Source organism: Onychostoma macrolepis, chromosome 05 (assembly GCF_012432095.1).
Source record: "Onychostoma macrolepis isolate SWU-2019 chromosome 05, ASM1243209v1, whole genome shotgun sequence".
NCBI classification, from domain to species: Eukaryota; Metazoa; Chordata; class Actinopteri; order Cypriniformes; family Cyprinidae; genus Onychostoma; species Onychostoma macrolepis.
Genome location: NC_081159.1, coordinates 17850218 through 17872392, shown reverse-complemented (window position 1 = coordinate 17872392; position 22175 = coordinate 17850218). Strand labels below are relative to the sequence as shown.

The 22175-nt window shown below is 36.9% G+C and overlaps 1 protein-coding gene across 2 annotated transcripts in view; it reads right to left on the bottom strand.

The window, feature by feature from the left end:
* Window positions 1-21971, bottom strand: part of dab2ipb (DAB2 interacting protein b) — a 159630-nt gene extending 137659 nt beyond the window's left edge. The window contains exons 1-3 of one of the 2 annotated variants that reach the window (XM_058777508.1): window positions 21635-21971; window positions 13364-13524; window positions 12452-12650 (exon numbers count right to left, since the gene is read on the bottom strand). In XM_058777508.1, the coding sequence (XP_058633491.1) occupies window positions 12452-12536 (85 nt within the window). In that variant the 5' untranslated portion in view covers window positions 12537-12650; window positions 13364-13524; window positions 21635-21971. The remainder of the gene's footprint in view (window positions 1-12451; window positions 12651-13363; window positions 13525-21634) is intronic. The other variant, XM_058777509.1, reaches the window with a different exon arrangement.
* Between the last annotated feature and the right edge of the window lie 204 nt (window positions 21972-22175).

The window sequence follows — 22175 nt, the reverse complement described above, 5'->3', positions numbered from 1 at the left end:
AACTTCGGTCAGAAATCTTGGTGTAATCTTTGATGACCAGCTGACCTTCAAAGACCACATTGCAAAGACTGCTCGATCTTGCAGGTTTGCACTACACAACATCAGAAAGATCAGGCCCTTTCTGACGGAGCATGCTGCACAACTTCTTGTCCAGGCCCTTGTCATTTCTAGGCTGGACTACTGCAATGCTCTTCTGGCTGGACTTCCATCAAACACAGTCAAACCTCTACAAATGATTCAGAATGCGCGGCACGACTGGTCTTCAAGGAACCCAAAAGAGCCCATGTTACACCTCTCTTTATCTCATTGCATTGGCTACCAATCGCAGCTCGCATCAAGTTCAAGACACTGATGCTTGCTCATAGAACAACCACAGGCTCAGCACCCGCCTACATGCACTCACTATTAAGAATCTACATCCTCCAGAAATCTGAGATCTGCTAGTGAGCGACGCCTCGTGGTACCATCACAAAGAGGCTCAAAATCACTCTCCAGAACATTCTCGTTCACCATTCCTGGCTGGTGGAATGATCTTCCCACCCATATTCGGAGTACTGGATCCCTGTCAATCTTCAAGCAACAGCTGAAAACTCATCTCTTTCGACACTACTTGACTTCAACCTACACATTAAAAAAAAAAAAAAATCTTTCTCCTTACTTATTCCTTCCCTTGCTAGCTTGTACTTATTTAAACAATGCCTGAGACTTGGTGTTACAAGCACTTCCTTTGTCGAATTGCCTCTTCAAGATGAATCGCTTCATGTGTTCCCCAAATTGTAAGTCGCTTTGGATAAAAGCGTCTGCAAAATGACAATGTAAAAATGTAAAATGTATTCAAGTGACAGTGTATTTTTTTTCTACCCACTATTAGAGTTATATCAGATGTATACACCTTTAAAACAGATTTCATTTATTTCTTTATATTTTATGCTTTCAAAATCAGTGCAATCAATAAAATCAGGGCCATCAATCAAATAAAATAATAAAATTTTGCCTGTGCTTGGCAAAATAAAATAAAATATGAATGACAGTATAACACGGTGGTTCCCAAGCCTGGTCCTGGAGGCACCCCAACACTGCACATTGTGCATGTCTCCTTTCTCTGACACACCAATTTCAGGTCTTAGAGCAGGGGTAGGCAACATCGGTCCTGGAGTGTCGCTGTCCTGTAGAGTTTAGCTCCAACCCTAATCAAACACACCTGAACAAACTAATCAAGGTCTTCAGAATTACTAGGGCTACAGGCAGGTGTTTTTTTTTTCAGGGTTGGAGCTAAACTCTGCAGGACATCGGCACTCCAGGACCGACGTTGCCTACCCCTGTCTTATGGTGCGTTCAAGTCATGTCGGATACATCGTATTTACGAGTTGAACGCACATGTACGTCACCACAAAGTCGTTATTACGACTTGTCAAGTCGTAAGTACGAACGTCCCAGGAGGACTTGAACGCAGCATTAGAGTCTCTACTAATGAGCTGATGATCTTAATCAGGTGTGTTCGATTAAGGAGACATGCAAAACATGCAGTGTTGGGGTGCCTCAAGAACCAGGGTTAGGAACCACTGGTGTATCAAATTTGGTAAATGTATAATAAAACAGTTAAATATTAATACATTTTTATCCTTAAAGGGGTCATCGGATGCCCATTTTCCACAAGTTGATATGATTTTTTAGGGTCTTGATGAAAAGTCTATAACATACTTTGGTTAAAATTTCCCAATAGCGCATTTTCTCAATATAGTGCAGTTGCGTTTCGGGTGTCCCGAATCTGTATCTCTTGGGTATCTCTAAGTGTCCTGTCAAGGAAAAATGCAAAAACAAACAAAAAAAAAATCTCAATGTAAAGTCAATGTAAAATCTCTAGTGTAAAACAACACCCTTTTTACCTTGTCAAAATCAGCTCTGCAGACATCAACCCGTTTTGCTGCACATAGCTTTAAATGCTAATGAGTTCTGCTCACCCCGCCCCTCTCTTCTGTGGGGTGATGAGCCGTGCTCTGAGAGACTGTTACTTTAGCCGCATTTAGCCGTGAAACTTGCTAACTAGCATGTTATTAGGAAAGGCGATTGAAAAGATTCACAAAAAAAACCTTATCCTCACTTCTGCTGTAAGTGAAGCTGGATGATGAATGATTCGCGCGAACATAGATGCATTTAGCTAGATCAGGAGGTGCATTCCCTTCACAAACAAAAGTAATCCACTGCGTCTTCAGCGGCTCATATGTCATGACTGCTATGTTCATTATTACATCCAACAACAGACATTCTTGTCTATGTCCCTGCTCCGGCGTTGAAACAATGGCGGTCGGACTCTTACAGCTCACTCAGGGTGGGTCTAAGGTAAAACACCAGTGTCAATCAACTATCGTGGTAACGGCCTTCATCTGTGTGACATCACAAAGACAAAAAGCTGAGAATGGCTTGATTTGAAAAAGTGAATTTTATTTTTAGGGATTAAATAAAAACCATTGGATGGATTTTTATTATTATAGGGTAGATGTGTACACACACTGCCAATACAAATTTATGTTCAAAAGAAAACTTTCCAATTTGTTCTTCTGCATATATCCAAATAAACCCTGGATCTAAAAAACAAAAAACAAATTACACTGAAAGGCAGCTTCGTGCCTATAACGTTGTCTATGTAGGCAGCTCATTAGGTTTTGGAACAGGGTTAATGTTTCTGGGGGAGGGGGGGGGGGGATTCAGCAAAACACTGTCTTCAGATCAATAAGAAAAACATTTTAGCTGCTGTAAATCCTCAGTATATCAGGTCCTGGATCCCTGACAGGATGTTGTTACTCAAACTAAGCACAGTGCACAAGGTGGGTAATTAAATGTGATCTGCTGGTTCATTCCTTCTGTTAAGAAATTAGGGCCTGATTTTATTCTCAGTTACTTCAAAGTGTCATTTAATGGCTTATGGCTTCATGCTATTATCGGAAGGGCAACTGGTCTCTTAATCTTAGCAGGCAGTTTTCTGCTTCTCTAAATAAGCACTCCGTAATGACCACTGCTTTGATTTTATCAAATCATTTATAGCATTTTCTGTTAAAAGACGTTAATAATTTTAGAATTATTGCCTTTTTCGTTTAATCTGCTGAATCCATTCATGATGTGGTCACATCAAAAAGATTACTTTATGCCACTGCCAAAGCGAAGCCCTTATCAGCGCAATAACATGCACACAAGGGAGGAGAGAAGAGAGGGAGCAAAATACAAATGGCACAAGAGAGAGAGGGAGAAAAAGTGAGATTTATTGCAAGTGTGACATGAAGGAGACACAGAGGAGTGTCTCTCTTCCTCATTGGCTGAAACGTGTCTCTGTGGCCCATCAGTAAGGTTTAACAGGCAACAGTAGGAAATTCCGTACTGCAGGATGCACTTGGACAAAGAGTAGTAACTGGGTATTACACAAACCTGTAAAATCAAACCAGCCTTTCAAGTTGTATATTTTTGGGTTTACTCAGAATTGAACATAAAACTGCTTGTGCTTCAGGGAAATATACTGTAAAACAGTTGAGACTTTTTAAATAAATATTTAAGATAAATATAACCTCATGGTGTAATGCATATTATATCAATTAGGTGCCTGAAGTGTTATTCAGTTTTCAAATAACCAACCAACCAAATAAAGCAAATCAGATCAAAGGGATTCACTGTTTTGTTGCTAAACAGTTATACTGATTCAGAAAATTGTATGAGATTTAATGAGAATTCTGTGAAGCAGATAAAGAATTAGTGTTTATGATTGCATGGTACAGACAATGCGAATACATCTGATCTCTCATGAGGTCAGGAATGAATATAAGACACTATTATTGAACAAATCATGTTTGCATTTGCCTGCAAATGTTCCTTTATCTAATAACAAAACCAAGCCTGATAACACAGTGCAGGCGATTGAAAAACGAATAACCTAAGCTCTAGATAATGCGTTGCTACATGAAAAGAGGAAATCCTTAGGAAAAAAACAAACACACACATGCATACATACATACACCATATTGAATTAAAAAGTCACCCCTATTTACAGACATACAGACAAGCAAAGCACTGATTTATCAGATATGGGACAAAACTTTACCTGCCATAGTTTCTAAACACTAAAATTGCAACATATTTGAAATAAACCAAAGGCAATCACTAGAAATGTTCTTTACACAAATGTGCCATTTCATTTCATTTTTATCAAAATTATGAAGAATATTACATGATCACTCACAGAAAAACTACACAGAAACTAATAAAAAAAGCTTTCCATTCTACTACCATCCAAGTGAACCTTGAGCACAAGAGAGCCATAGATTAATCGCTTCATTATATGATCGTATGTAACCAATTACTAAACAAAAGCCCGGAAAGAAATCTATGATGAATTCTTCTAAGTAGGTCAGAGAGTAATACAGCAGCTGATCTGTTGTCTCTCTCTCTTTTCCTCCAGCTGCTCAGGTCTGCATGTGTTCAGCTCTACTGTATTGCAGGCTCCAAAGATCAGGGATATTTGTCTACAGAATGTGTGGGCCGAGATTTTATGTGCACACACTCAAATTGCTCTACATCCATTATTATTTGATTACTGATATTCATAATGTATGTTTCCTTGAGAAGACATCAGCTCGCTGTCTCTTCTTCCTTCACACACACACACAGCCGCTTCACATGCATATGGATCATTTCCTGTTTTCCTAAGTCTTAGGTTTTTCTGCTATCCAATCAAATCACTGTAGAGGCTCCTTGCTTATTCTATTTCAGCACAAATAACACTAATTATTAAACACTGTAAAAGAATAAATAAATAATAATAATAAAAAAAATAATGAATATATATATCCTGTTAAATGTTCAGTAAAAATACAGCAGCTGCGGTTGCCAGAAATTCACTGTAACAACTATAATGACAATGTTATATCTATTATGGGACAGCAGCATATTGTTGCCTGCATATTTTACATATTTTACCAGATATTCATATCATGTGAAATATACATTGTAATATATTATAATATATAATTAAAATATACTGATAATACAGGTAGTAGATAAATTTCCTGTAGCTCAAATAGTAGAGCATGGCGCTAGCAACGTCAAGATCATGGGTTCGATTCCCAGGGAAAGCAAGAGCTGATAAAATGTAAAAACTGTAACTTGAATGCAATGTAAGTCGCTTTGGATAAAAGCGTCTGCTAAATGCCTAAATGTAAATGTAAATAGCTGTATGATGAATCAGATTGGCCTGTCCATAAAACATGGCCACACTCATATATAGACAGTGCACAGGGTCATACACACAAAACATGACACTAATATAATGCAATAAACATGAACTAGATAAAAAATAAATAAACATAAATTCCTAATGCACATTACTGATAATAAAAATAAGAAACAAAACAATTTAAATGAAATATAACCTAATGTGAAGTGTCACACAGGGACTTCTGGAAATGTTAACCATTTACAGATGTACCATACAGTATATGTACACAGTTTTTTCTGTGAGCAATTTTTTTTTTTACAGAAAATACTCTCAGCATTATAAATGCATGGCGATAAGAACAAACACCTGTTGAAAATTTGCAGCCACAACACTGAGAAGAAACTGCGTCTTGCATCAATACTGTATAAACATTGAACTCCCACACAAAAATACACCCGCAAAGACTAGCCAGTTAAAATGATAGTCCATTACAGACAAAGACAAGGTGAGACAGCAAAGACAGAAAAAGAAGCATACAAAGAGAGGAAAAAAAGCAGACTGAGGGAGCGTTCCGAGGCGTTTACCTGAGAAGAAATCGGTGGACGTGCTCTCTTGCCTGTTCATTGCCAGTTTCTGTAGTTAGTCCGTCAGTGCGTGAGCAGCATATGCTAAGAGTGTGTGTGAGAACATGCCGTTACCATGTGCATGAGAGCAAGCGTGCGTTTGGCGCGCTGTTCTTTCTCAAGACTATTTGCAGTCAACTGAGGCAGAGTTTTGCTCTCTGGCAATCTAACTGTCACACAGTTTACTCGCTCTCTTTTCCTTTTTGTTTTGTAGAAAGGCAGTCAAGCTGGTCAACACAAATTAGGTGCATCGTTCGTTATACATTTCAAATTACAGTAGAGTTGACTAATCTTATAGAGAAACCAGAGTAGGAGGATGCTTTTCTATACATGCATCTTCACCTTCCATAAATCTGAAAGTGTTAGTGGTTTGCTGTGTGTGTGTGTGTGTGTGTGTGTGTAAGTCTTTCAATGCTTAAAAAAAGAGCCTCAGAATCCAAGGCAAAAAAATAAATAAATAAAAGAGCAAGCACATTTTGAAAGATGGAGTGAGGGCAGTGGAGGAAAAGAGGAGGAAAATCTGTGAGAATCACGGTCATCCTAGAGATTGTGAGATGTGGAAGTGTTCATACGCGTGTGTACTAGCATGCATTCATTACATCTGTCCCTGAGATCTGTGCAAGCTGTACAATCTCTGCCTCTAGAGAATCGCCATTGGTCTCCTCCGTTAGCCAATCAGTATGGCTGCACAGACGCGTTTCTCCGTGTGTTCTCATCTCTACAACAGCACTGAAGCTCACACTTCAGAAATGAATTCGCAAGCATACACAGCCTCTCACAAACACACATCTTCAGTCTAAGATGAAGCATTCTGTTGTACACAACAAAATTGACGCATGTGCCATTTTACACACTTAAAATCACAACATAATGCCAAAACAACTCCAACGCCAACAATAAATTGCACCCATGAGATCCTATGCCACTATTGGGTATCCATCTTTCTTCATTGCACCTTGCCCCTCACTGGCATGGCAAAAAAAATAAAAAGTAAAAAAAAAATCTAGATTAAGAAAAATCTGCACACCAAATTTTACAATTTACCTTATTCTAAATACCGGTTTCAACAATCATTTCCTCTATAGAATTTTGCTCAGGACAAATTTTGTAAAATCATAAGACTTTAATGGTTTTTCTTAAATTAAGTTTATTTTTCTTATCCTATTGGTTAATTTAGCATTAACAGTTCCTATATCAACATCCTATTAAGTTTGTGGCATTTTGCAGTCTCTCATCTCTACAGGAGGTAATGAACAATAACAATTCAAAATGTGTTGACTTACAATATGTTGGCTAACTTAATTCAGGAATTGTGTTTATAAACACAGGGGGTAGTCGTGGCCTAATGGTTAGGGAGTCGGGCTTATAACCTGAAGGTTACTGGTTCGATTCTCGCGCCGGCAGGAATTGAAGGTGGGGATTGTGAATGAACAGCACTCTCTCCACCTTCGATACCATGACTAAGGTGCCCTTGAGCAAGGCTCCCCGGTGTGTGTTCACTGTGTGTGTGTGTGTGCACTTGTTCACTACTCACTGCTGTGTGTGTGCACTTGGATGGGTTAAATGCAGAGCACCATTTCGAGTATGGGTCACCATACTTGACAATACGTCACAACTTAACTTAACTTAAAAGGCTACATAGATTACTACATTATTTTATTTTTATACTAGCAGTCAGTTGCACAATTTCAGTTTAAATGTTTCAATGAAACTATCCACAGCCCACAACTATTTGGCAAAAATTAAAGCTAGGAAACACCAAAATGATTAATTCATGCTTGTTTTATCTGTATTGTGCTCTAAAATTATGGTGGTTTTTCTTCCAGACTGCATTTACAATTTAGTGAAAGCCATTTACCTTAATTAAACAATGAAAGCCTAAATAAAATAGCAATCATAGCCTACATCTGAATTGCTTTTGTTCTGTTATACTGGAGCCAAGAAGATTACACAATAGTCCTAGCTAACAAAAGTGACATGACAGGTGTGATGATGAGGACTATATTTGTTATCTTTGACAGTCAATACCGATTAATTAAACCTCTACAGCTTTCCTATTTATCAAGTCACAATGAAAACAAATTTGTTGCCTAAAGCTACACAACTCTAACAGCAAACTGCTATATTATTCAAGGAACAAACAACAATGGTCAGTTTATGTGCAGCAGCTCTGATGAAAAAGTAAATATTCTATGTGACTTCAGTATATTAGAAGATGGTGGTTTATTTCTGCTAAAAGTGAATAATATGCATGATGATGATGAGATGTGCGCTCCTGCCCCACTCATTTCACAGTGCACTGGCAACATGACATGATCGATTCCTCGTGAATTTCATGGCATCTCACTCCTTCTTTCTTTGCAGACCTCTAACTCATTCCTCACTCTCTTGCTAGATTTGATTATCCAAGATTTAAATTAAGTCGCTGTCCATTTGGTGTGACCATGATGTCTAGGATATACAGCAGCTCTGACAGGCCATGTATGAGTGAGCGCAAGTTTGCTTGCCTCTACTTTGTCTTTGCAGAGTATGTGACAACCGTGGCACTCTACATTGATCAAGACTTCTTCTCTGACAGCTCTACGAGTTGAGAAAGAGAGAATGTGTGTAGCTCCCCATCACCATTGGTTATATGTGAGGACCAAAGCAGAAGGGATATTACTCTTCCACTGATAGCTGTGCTCAAGTGTGATAAGTGTCTGAGAGAGACACATCTCACTTTATATAGTAACAATGACAAATGATGAAATGAGTAACAGAATATTCATTCAGCTAAGCACGGCGCTAACAATTGCCACGGTCATGGGTTCTACTACCTTGATGTAAGTCACTTTGGATAAAAGCGTCTTCCAAATGCATTAATGTAAATATAAATGTACATGAACACAAATGCTGTCAAGAGAATTGGAGAGGTTTCAAAGATTTGGTGGCTTAAAAGTGCAAGTAGAGGATTAGCTCTGAAGCCAGGTTATGCAAGAGAGCATGCTCAAAGTGAAAAAGCCATGATGGTTGATAAAAGAAGAACAGTTCAACCAAAAATAAAATACTTATCATCATTTACTCTCTCCTACATCAGGACAGAGTGCAGACAGAATTGTCTTGCGTAGCATATGGCCATATTTATTAAGTCGCATTAAGATGGAAGTAGCAGCAGATTTTTCTTCTTCCATGTTGTGACGTGCACCCAAATGTAACAAATTATTGAAGAAGAATAAAAAAGCAGCATGGCAACTTGGTTCTATCCATTGGTTGTTGATTGGATTTTGAGATGTGGGTGTTGCACTTAAAAATGAACTGTGGAGGCGTAGGGTTAAGTGGACTAAAATGGCTGGCGAAGTCCGGCATTTATCACCAGACATAATTTTGATTCAAATTTACAAAGAACAAAAGTGATATTTTTACACAATTCATTTTTCCTTATATTGATATGTTCTATTGTATCAGTGTTATATCTATCATTCAAAATCAACATACACGAATGAAATCACAATGCATGTACAATATAACCATCAAATAACCTGCTAGTTGCAGCTGTTAGGGATTGCAGTTTGTAGTCTGTGCTGAAAGTGCACAATCATTAAGGTGTATGCGCTTACATAAAGCTTTATTTGACATCCTGACATCTCAATGAGGAAAGGAACTGTAGTGTTTGCTGTAGGGTTGTCAAAACAGTAAATTTCTGCATGCATATGCTGAGAATAGGTGTCTGATAGAATGAACGTTTGTTTATCATGCAGTTAAGTGCATGCACACACACATTTTACCATGACACTAATTCAACAGCGCGATTATAAATTATGGATCAATGATACTTCAGATATATGCACACTGAAACATGCAAACACGCGCGCACACACACACACACACAGTAACGTCCTTGAACAACAAGGCTCTGGTAAACAAGTGGAGTAATAATCACCCATGTGAGTCTAATATCTCAATAGCTACACATTTGATTGATGACCCTACATTTAATCATCTATGTCTTCTTCCAAATGACATAAGGGAAAGTTACAAATATGATTGTGTTACTCGGTTCACAAAGTACACAGCTAATTTCTAATATTTACTGTAATTCAATATACATATTTGCAGCAAGCCGGTAAAGCCTGACTGACTGCATGAGGAACATCTCCAATTTACATGGCTGCTCAAGAACTTTCCAAAATCTTTTGTGGAACACAAAAGACAACGTTTTGAAGCCGTTTAAAAAAAAATTTTTGTGTGTGTTCTACAAAAGAAACAAGATGAGGGAGAGTAAATGATGACAGAATTTTCACTTTTGGGTGAACTATCAATTTAGTTGATTTAGTTCACTACCTAGTTTTTCTACATGGACAATAATCCCTCATCTGCGATCAGATTTAATCTGAGTTTACAATACGAGCCCACTGTAATACTGAAGTACACACATCTCCTCCTGTTACAAAAAGAGAGGATGTCTGCTTTGGAATTACAACCCATGTCTTTAATCTTTGGTGGCAGTGACATTTAACCATAAGTGGAATTCATGAGAATGTTCACCTGAGCGAAGAACGGAATGATGGGATATTTACGATGGGTCATTTAGTTTAAAGAGAAGGGAAGGCAGCTTTAGGAAAGAACCTGAAGGAGCCCGAGGGGAGCATGAGAGCTTCATTCGCACCCACTGACATTTTCCAGAGGACAAATCAATTAGCAGGGTGTTAAAGAGAGGCCGTGTGTGACTGAGTCCCCAGGCTCTTAAACAGTAACTGAGAAAGCACTGCAGAACGCATGCACAAGCACACACACACACACACACATCACAACAAAAACACGATCAGACACACTCTAGATAGAGCATGAACAAGAAAAACACAGCTTCCACTAATAAACCACATCCTGGCACGGCAAACTCTTATGCTTCCTTTTATGTGCTGCTCTTAGAAAAAAAAAAACAATGGGATCTAGGGGAGCAGGACTGGGTAATGAAGGAGTACTAATGATTTGAAGCCTGAACAGTTGAGATGCATCCAGAACAAGATAAAAGAAAGAGCATGGAATTCTACTAAATAATACTCTCAAGCAGCCATATTCACATAGAACTAGACTATGTCCAATATTAAAATAAATGTAAACTAAAATGCTAAAGGCTGAATACAGTAAAAATCATTTAAATAGTTTTAAAAGCATTACAACATTATAATGTACAGCAATCGATATTGTTGATTATTATCCATAATATTCATTCCACTACCCTGCATCTCACTTTATTAAAGCTCTTTATGTTGAAAATATGGGCACCCCATTTTCCAAAACAATATAAAACATGAGAAATGTTGAACTCTTATTATGTTTAAAAAATGTTCCTCCCTGTGTGTCAAGGGTAAATTTAACCCCATGTCCATTTAACCTCTAATACTACCGTAGGCACCAAAATTTGTACAGCCTTTCCAGAACACTTCTGTGTCATCAAAACATTGCATGCATGGCTCTAAATGAGAAAGTCAAGTCAAATTTCAAGAACATAATTAGCTTAACCGGTTTAAATATCAAATGTGGGTCAAACTGACCACACAACAAAATAGGAGTGTTTTCTAAAATAAATTTTAAATACATTTTATGTGAATGGCCCCTCAAACAGGTCTGCCTGTGTTAAAACATGATGGCATCTAGGATCTACCACAGTTATTCACTACAATCATATACGTCCAACAACATTAAATATGTTAATCACAGAACTGTGGTGTATCATTTCCCATAAATGCGTATTTGTGTGGTAACAAACCTATAGATGCAGCCAGCAGTGCATCAAATATGCTTTGCTAATTAATAAAGCATAAACTTTCTGGAAACTTTTTTTAAGCAAACATGAGTAAACCATGTGCCACTGTTACTATGTAATCATGTGACTTGTTCCTCATACTTTTTTTGTCATTGTGATCATTTACAGCAGATGACACAGCAGTGTGTCAGACTCAGAGTGTCTGTCTGGAAGGGAAATACCCACCAACTATAAATGACATTAATCTGAAAGAAGTAGTACATACTATCTGTAAATGGAGAAAAAAAGGAATAGGTTATGAGCACTCAACACCATTATACTCTCTGTACTAGACACAGTGAAAAAACACATCAAACAACAACTACCACCCAGCAGACTTGTTCTGAAGTGGAAGTATCTTGAATTGGCTCAATATTAAACGGATCTACTAGCAAGTTACTTTCCTACAAGGACTTACTGGGCAGCTGTTTTCTCTGGATTAAATCATAAATTCCTCTGAGACAAATCCTCAGAATTCTTTGAACTGTGTTCTTAACTGATTTTGATTAACATCTGACACATCTGCTTAAAATACAGTAAATGACTGTGTGCTGCCATGGCACGGAGTTCCAAGCTCATTTCTCTAATGTAGAAAACAGCAGTTTTATTTACATGAAGAGGTTTCTCATGATATACACACTAATCTAGCTTGCCTGTTTCAGGGTAGATTTTCTGATGTACATTTTTATTTTTTTTTACTATTATTAAAAAGGTATTTCAGGGCAAAAAGTGCAAATAAGTGATCAGATCTTGTTGCATTAGAGAAAGTAAGTTAAAAGCTTAAGCTAAAATATTGCAGATTTTGTCCCCTTGTTCTCCACCCCTCTTATGGGACTGTCCTACCTGAGACTTGAATCCATCCGTGATGTTGGCTGTGAGATGAATAGTATAAAGGGTTCTCCATTGTGTTTCTTCTCCTTTGCATCATTGTGATTGGTAATATGAACCAATATGCGGGAGGACAATCTTCTGAGAGAGGCGTGCATCCCTCTGTGTGCTACTGACGGACGTTCCAAGTCCTCTCAGCTGCAGCTTGTGCATGCTTCAGAAAGAGAGAGAGAGAGAGAGAGAGAGAGAGAGAGTCTGATTTAGAATTTAATTTGAGATGATGCAGATCAATGTTAAATGACAAAACTTGTATCATCTGAAACAGCAGGTTTTCTTGTTAAGTTTGATTAACATCACTAGGTTTTCATCCAAAAATTTGCCTATTATGTTAAATAGAAATAAACACAACAGTGTTTACAAATACTACATCTACAATAGTTGTTACAGTGACAAATACACACGTGCCCTTTTTATCATTAATTCATACATTTAACAAGTCAATTTATGCAGAGAATTTAAAACGATGCATTCAGTTGGTGTTACAGCTCACCCCTAAACGAGATTAACAACAATCTCCGAACAAACATTTATACAATTTAAGGACACGTTGTAGATTTCTAAAATATTTTAATTTCTAGCAGACATTAAATAATGCAATAATATCAAAGTCTGAGGCACACAGTGCCAAAACATTGTCTTTAAACTAAATGTGTTACTTCTAAATAACTAACGTTACATTTAAACAAATTACCCACTTTTTTTCTCGTTTATCCATGTGCTGTTGAGAAAACTGGATGGACTTAATTTAAAGGACTTTATGAACTAAACGTTTAATATGCCGTCGTCAGGGGCAACACCTTTTTTGAGCAACAGTTTCTATCTGGACAGTTTGAAACGACCAAGGAGGAGTGAAATCTGAACACTTACCTGATAAAAACACGTTCAAAAGACTCGCGTGAATGCTTCCACATTAGCCCCGCCCCACACCACTGCGTGAAAATGATTGACAGCCACCGGAGCCTCCAACGAGACATCAAGCGCATCGTAGCTATGAAGCACTGGACAAATGCTGCGTCCCAATTTGCCTACTTTTGGGGAAGAAAAAGTACACACTTTTGAGTGTGTAGTAGAAGAGTAGGCAAACGTTACATAATATCGCGTCAAAAAATTAGGTGTTTAACGGACCGCTCTTTCGCATTAGCTATATTACAGTTACGCGCATCCTGTCACTGTAAACTGGCCTGTCAATCATCTTGTTACAGTTAACATCCTCCACATTTCATTTAACTTCCTACCGTATCGGAGAGAGAAGAAGTAGCACGTTGATTTGCCAGCTGTGGGTCGTTCATGCGGAGAATTCATATTTTTATGCATAATGACGCATTTAAAAGTTCGCATTGTTGTTGCAGATGAAACATAACACGGATAATATTAAATAAATATTTGTAACCAGGTTAAATGTTGATTATTAGTAACTTTAACCCCTTTATCTGAACCTCTCTACTTAACCGTTGTTCGCACACATCTGCCATATTTGTAGTTTTTTAACACTTTTTATTTGTGTTTGTAGTTCTGAACGGAACCCTTCGCCAAATTAAAATCTAATTCAGATCACAAAGTGTTGAGACAGTTTAGAAGATCCATATTTTTAAATAAAAATCTTTATATGTAAACAAAAAAAAAAAAAAAGTCAGACATTGTGGCTTGATGTGCTTTATTAATGTTCATTTTTCATGACTAAAATAACATTTATTCACAAAGAGTTCATTCAGATGAATACCGATGTTTCAACACATTACAATAACAGAACAATAAAATCGCTCATTTTAAATGCTTATTATAATTATATGAATTAGTGTTTCACCTGGGATCCGAAACCAAGGTGACAGCATTCCAGTCGAGAACACCAACCACTCCACCTAACCACTTGGTGAATCAACTAGCACAACATACTTTATAATTTTTCAGTTTCAGAGCAATACTTGAAAATGACCACTAGGTGTCACCCGTAGAGACGGGTGTCGAATTGTTTCGAAGCCTCGACACATTTGCTTCGACTGCTTCAGTGTTTCACGAACCCTCGCTCTGCCCACCACTACTCAAATGTACCGGAGATCAAAGGCTATTTAAAAAAGGGATTTTGCAGGAGATGGAGAATAGAAACTATGCGGTGCTATGTTAAGTGTATTATCTCACGAGTCAGCGGTCTGAGTGGCCATATAAGTGACAAACAAGTAAAATGTTATTTCTTTATAGATTAACAACAACTTGTAAAACAGACAAAACAGAAAAGTTAAGCATTATTTGAGAAAAGGGCATACTGATATAATAGGCGCAGGCCTGTAACGGAACTAACTTTACCCTGCCCTGACGTAATTTCCGATTTCTGTAAAAAAAGGCTAATGGGTTGTGGCCTATATATATATATATATATATATATATATATATTTATTAACAAAAACAAGTTACATGTATATAACAAACATTATACATGATATAACAGTTACACACTAGAGGGGCTGTACATACAGATTTATATAAAAAGATTAAAGCGTTTACAAACTTTCACCGTTTTAATTGCTTTTTGTTTCATAGAAAATCGTATAGTATCAATATGATGCTCTATTTCCTTCCTAAAAGAAAAAAAAAAAATTTTTTTCACAATTATTTACATTTGTGAATATGAAATTTTGCATATAAAAGAATAAGATTTATCATGTAAACGTGATTGTGCTTTGGGTTGTGGCCAATATTAGCCAATAGGGGATGGGGGCGTGACGTCACTGCTCTAGCACCGCGGTGGCTGATGTGAAAAATCGCCATTTTGTGAGGCCACTTGTTGCGACGCCGAGGAAGTTGTAATATGAGCGTGTTTTAAATAGGATACAGAAATTGAATAAACTGTAAATCAACATATTAAAGTTATTCAACAAAACATTATTTAGTCAACAGCAGTGAGGGATTTCTTCTGTCTTTTGTTGTTTGATTGACATTAATGACAGGCGGCACAGCTTTATTAGGCTGCTGTCACAAGACCTGTTTCACGGATCCAATACTTATACATATGCAGAGGTGTAAAAAGTACTCAAACATTTTACTCAAGTGAAAGTACAGATACTCAGTGAAAATTTTACTCAATTAAAAGTACAAGTATCTGTCCAAAAACATACTTGAGTAAAAGTAAAAAAGTACAACTTTTAAATTGTACTCAAGTATTTGAAAAGTAGAAGTACTTTCTTTTCTGACAGACATTCAGAAGTTTGGTTAAAGGGAGTAAACAAAACAAAATGCAATGGCACAGGTCAAACACGTATATATAGTGCAACAACAACAATTAAAATGCAGCACAACAAAATACAGGGACAGGGATTAAAAAGAAACTCCATTCTTTCCACCCTCATGCCATCCCACATGACTTTGATTTATCAGATGAACACAAACTAAGAGTTTTAGAAAAAATCATGTGTATGGGACATCCAAAAATGACACTTCAAAAACTACACAAAATGAATATGACAGTAACTCATGCAACCCCTGTTAATGAATCAGTGTCTTCTCAAGTGAAACGATAGGCATGTAAGATGGATACAAATATACTAATATTTTAAACTTGACCGTCATGTTCACTTTGTGTGGGTTCTGTCCCCTTGCATTATATGGACTAAAATTTGCTTGTGTTCATCTCAAGAAAGAAAGTCATAAACATCTGGGATGACATGAGGGTCAGTAAATGATGAAAGAATTTTCATTTTTGGGTGAACTATCCCTTTGAAGAGCAAGATGTGATGCGGAGGCTAAAAACATATTCCAGACAGAATACTAGAATGTGTTGAATTAATGAGAGTCATAGAATTACAACATTAACGTTTTGAAAGGCCAATTTTTTGTGTGTTGTCTATTCAACGTCACTGTCTAAAAGGATAATTAATTTTTTAATTGTTTATTTGGGGCATTTATAATTTTTTTTCTCAGCAAATATTGATACATGATTATTTGTGACTAATTAGATTAATTAATGAGCAAATCATGTAATTATTAAAATTTAAAAAAAGAATTCATTGACGTTCCTAATTCCTACTCAATGTGTCATACAATGACATATTATAAATACAACTTATCCACTACCTGGTAACAACATCACTAAACATGAATTACAATTAATTAAACTTACAATATTTATTTAACCCTTCTGCGGCCTTCGGTCATTTCTGACCGGAGAATTTTACATTTAGAATTAGTAAAAATCGTAGCTTCACCAGAATGGTACGAAACTCGTAGACTGTTATGGCACCTGGTATGTGAACACACAAAAAAATTGAGAGCATGATTCGAAAAAGTTAAGTGGTCGTAAAAAAAAGTGTCACACTCATGGTCTTCGGTCAAAAATGACCGACCATAGGAAATGAATGGGAAACGGGGAAAAATTAAAAAGTACAGACATTTTTTGTGTACACAATCTACAAATCCCCAACAATGCAGAAAAACATTGCACAGCAATGAAGGGGTGAAACTCTAAAACATCTAGAGTGCAAAATCAACACATCCACTCATACACACGCGCACACACACACACACCCTTGTACACACACACACACATACCCCAATGAACTGGTGTGCCTGTAACACAGCAACTATGTAAAATAAAATCAATAATTCAACTACATTGCAGTTAAAAAGTGGACAACAAGGAATGGGTTATACTCTAAAACATCAAGAGTGTAAAACAGATACATCCACTCACACACACACACACACACACACACACACACACACACATACACACTCAAATGACTTGGTATGGCTATAACCATATAGCCAAAATGAGTTAGAGTGAAATAAGAGGTTGAAATCAGATCAGACCCTGAAGGATTAGGCTCTGATAAAGCATTCTTCATTTTTGTTACATTTTTATAGTTTTTTAATGTTGTGTGTAACAAAATGCTTTGTGTTCAGGGTTGACTAGTAATAATAATGCAAAAATCTATATAATACCCTATATTATAACAATAATAATAATGCAAAAAAAAAAAAAAAAACCTTGACACAAAAGTAGTCTTTGAGAATGCCTAAATATAAATTTATATCGACAACTTAAAAGTAAAAAATTACGTCTAAAAACAACTAGGGAATTCACAAGACTCTCTATAGAGTCCTATACAGGCAACTAGTGGTTACACCATGAAATTACATGTTTTTCTTTCTTTGCTCACACCAGGAGGCGCTAATCTGCATTCAAAAAATTGGATTTTAAAGGCCTAGTGTCTATTTTCATCTGAAATACTGCATAAATTGAAAAATAATTTGAAAAATTTTTTTTTTTACTATTTTCAATGGGAAAAATCTATCATAATTATTGCATAAATATTAAATAGTACCATAAAATTCTCTCAAAATACAAAAGAAAAAATATTATTGAACAAAAATATATTAGACTGATTTTACTCCCAAATAAGGAATGCAGAAGGGTTAAACACTTTTGGAGATTTACATTTAATTAATATATATATATATATATATATATATATATATATATATACATATATACAGTGAGGAAAATAAGTATTTGAACACCCTGCTATTTTGCAAGTTCTCCCACTTAGAAATCATGGAGGGGTCTGAAATTGTCATCGTAGGTGCATGTCCACTGTGAGAGACATAATCTAAAAAAAAAAATCCAGAAATCACAATGTATGATTTTTTAACTATTTATTTGTATGATACAGCTGCAAATAAGTATTTGAACACCTGAGAAAATCAATGTTAATATTTGGTACAGTAGCCTTTGTTTGCAATTACAGAGATCAAACGTTTCCTGTAGTTTTTCACCAGGTTTGCACACACTGCAGGAGGGATTTTGGCCCACCTCCACACAGATCTTCTCTAGATCAGTCAGGTTTCTGGCCTGTCGCTGAGAAACACGGAGTTTGAGCTCTCCAAAGATTCTCTATTGGGTTTAGGTCTGGAGACTGGCTAGGCCACGCCAGAACCTTGATATGCTTCTTACAGAGCCACTCCTTGGTTATCCTGGCTGTGTGCTTGGTCATTGTCATGTTGGAAGACCCAGCCTCGACCCATCTTCAATGCTCTAACTGAGGGAAGGAGGTTGTTCCCCAAAATCACGCAATACATGGCCCCAGTCATCCTCTCCTTAATACAGTGCAGTCGCCCTGTCCCATGTGCAGAAAAACACCCCAAAGCATGATGCTACCACCCCATGCTTCACAGTAGGGATGGTGTTCTTGGGATGGTACTCATCATTCTTCTTCCTCCAAACACGTTTAGTGGAATTATGACCAAAAAGTTCTATTTTGGTCTCATCTGACCACATGCATGATTTCAAATCATGACGTCTTAGTGTATTACCAACAGTAACCTTGGAAACGGTGGTCCCAGCTCTTTTCAGGTCATTGACCAGCTCCTCCCGTGTAGTTCTGGGCTGATTTCTCACCTTTCTTAGGATCATTGAGACCCCACGAGGTGAGATCTTGCATGGAGCCCCAGTCCGAGGGAGATTGACAGTCATGTTTAGCTTCTTCCATTTTCTAATGATTGCTCCAACAGTGGACCTTTTTTCACCAAGCTGCTTGGCAATTTCCCCGTAGCCCTTTCCAGCCTTGTGGAGGTGTACAATTTTGTCTCTAGTGTCTTTGGACAGCTCTTTGGTCTTGGCCATGTTAGTAGTTGGATTCTTACTGATTGTATGGGGTGGACAGGTGTCTTTATGCAGCTAACGACCTCAAACAGGTGCATCTAATTTAGGATAATAAATGGAGTGGAGGTGGACATTTTAAAGGCAGACTAACAGGTCTTTGAGGGTCAGAATTCTAGCTGATAGACAGGTGTTCAAATACTTATTTGCAGCTGTATCATACAAATAAATAGTTAAAAAATCATACATTGTGATTTCTGGATTTATTTTTTTAGATTATGTCTCTCACAGTGGACATGCACCTACGATGACAATTTCAGACCCCTCCATGATTTCTAAGTGGGAGAACTTGCAAAATAGCAGGGTGTTCAAATACTTATTTTCCTCACTGTATATATATATATATATTCCCACAAAAATATTAATTGTATTTAAATTCTCATCACTGATTATATTTGCACTCAATCTTGTGCATTCAGCCAATATATTACACAGCTATGGCTCTATCAAAACAGAACGAATAATGAATAACATTTTTTGGGGGGAAACTCAACTTTGCTACCTCAAAGTTATGCTACCTTATGCTTCCTCGGATTTGATGGTGAACTTTTGAAACCAGACATTTACCTGATGAAACTGGAGTAGAAATGTGTGTGCTTGATACATGAAAAAAATGATCATTGGTTCTCATGTCAAGCACGCACGTTTGAGCTTCCGTTTACCGTATTTAATGTGCATAAGATAAAATAAAAATTTAATGTACTTTTCAAGATGAAATAAAATTGTAAGGAGTAAAAAGTACAGTTTTTTCTTCAGAAATGTAATGAAGTAATAGTAAAAGTAATCAGTTTAAATTGTACTTGAAGTACAGATCCCCCAAAATAATACTTAAGTAAAGTAATCAAGTAAAATTACTCAAGTATTTTACACCTCTGTACATATGCGTTTTCTTTCGCAACTTAAGACAAAACCGACAATTCTTATGAGGATACTCGTCAGGACGACCATTTCGACATTATTTTGTGTGTATTTGACAATTCTGTCAACTGTACCGAAACGCCAGCTAAAGTCTTGTATCGCAGCGTGCAGCAGATGTGAAGAGAAGGTCAAAGAGAGAGGACGCAGTGCAGCTGAATCACACACGCTGTTTTCAAATGACTGGTTGTGTGAATTTATTTACTCATCTAACCTACACGCTATATTGAATAAATGTTTTGCAGGAATTTCCCTCATTTTAAAGTCGAAAGCTGCGGGAATAACGTTATATGCGCAATCCCACACCGAAATTCAGGACCTGATTAAGCATAATTCTACTGTATAGAATTGTGAAACATGACTTTTCCAAAAGTTTCTGGGTTTATTTATTTTTCCAAAACTTTACAGGCCTGGAAATTGCTGTTTTAAAAATCCATGACTTTTCCAGGTTTTTCATGACTGTATATGAACCCTGAATGTGACGATCGGGTGCGGTTATCTAAATCAAAAATATAGGTGCGGGTGGTTGGCCATCTTTCCCAGGTACCGTTTTCTTGCCTCCGTTGGAAGTTTGTCTCTGTATAGTACATTTTGTTCTTTTAATCGACTTTTCAACATTGTTTTTCATGTGGTTGTTTTAAGTCTCGCCCGATGTGGCCACACAATATGGCGGCGCCCTCTTGTTTACCTCCCAGAATGCACTGCGCAGTGGGGGAACTATGACATCACTTTGTAGGCGGATCGGCGGTTAGCATGAAACTGGTTCCTCGACAAAAAGCCAATAGGATTTTTCCATAGGCTTTTGGATTATCGCAAAAAATAAGCTCTGTGTTCAATCATAGTTCATGAAACTTGCACGTTTTGTCCATCAATATGATCTTTACAAAATAATATAACGTTGATGAATTTTGAAGCCTAAATAAAAGCGCCAGAACTGAAAAGCTAAACTTAGGCTATAAACGAACTACAGCACCACGGTTGCTTGTCTTCAGCGTCACCACCACCGCGCTCCCGACAACTGTTTCAAACTTATTTTTAACATGTTCAGTGAAGGATTTACTCTGTATATGAATTTTAATCCACACTACATGAACCTTTTCATATAAACTGGAATAAATACAAAACAAGAGCCAAACTAAAACTGAAATGAGACATTAGTAATAAATAGTATAGTGAATAAATGAAATAATCTTAACTAAAGGACATTTAATTAAAGCACGTATTTCTGTACATTTCGAAATAAGGTGCATTAGAAGTCAATAAATCCTTGATTAATATGAATATTTTAATTAAAAACGTATCCCCACGTATTTAATCTTTTAAATAACAGTGAGCAAGTCTTTGGATATGGTAAGATTAAACTTATTTTAGTGAACAAAGTACCACATTTCAGCTCTCATTTTGTTAGGGTGGATACACACAATATTATTTTATCCTTGCTTCTACAATTTCTAACAACTTCATGTGGCCGTACACATTTATTTTTAAGCACTATGCATCATTAAAGTTTCACTTTCCCCATGTAAAGCCAGTAAATGTGGTGTTTACATGTAATAATCATAATATGAATTTACCTTGTGGTAGGAACCCAGAGTCTCCGCAAGCGATAAAACGAGCATCTTCCCTCCGACGACATGTGTCGCATTTCGGGGCAAAGCAAAAAAACATTGTCGAACAACAATATAAAATGCAGAAAACTATTAATTGGTTCTTCTACAATTAATTGAATTACAAATTATACTACAACTGGAAAATACTGTAAATTGATAAAACTGTTTGGTGTGATGATGCTGAATGTCTCCGACAGCGTCTGTAGTCCCATTTAGCAACGGTCTTTTTTAAGAAATGTAACAGTTTAAAAAAATCACGAGTGGGGTGTAACTGGTGTGTTTTATATCCTAGAATAAAACGTGAAAGTATATTGAGCTCCTGTAAACCACGGACCTTATTTAAGGGATTTAACCAAAATCCCATTCAAAAACCCATTGACTCTGGGACGATGGAACCGGAAGTGCTAAAATGCAGTCGCTTCCGGGTTTTCGCCTACAAAGTGACATCATAGTTCCACCACTCTATTGAGCTCACCTTTCCATCCTGCAGTTACAGACTGAGCTT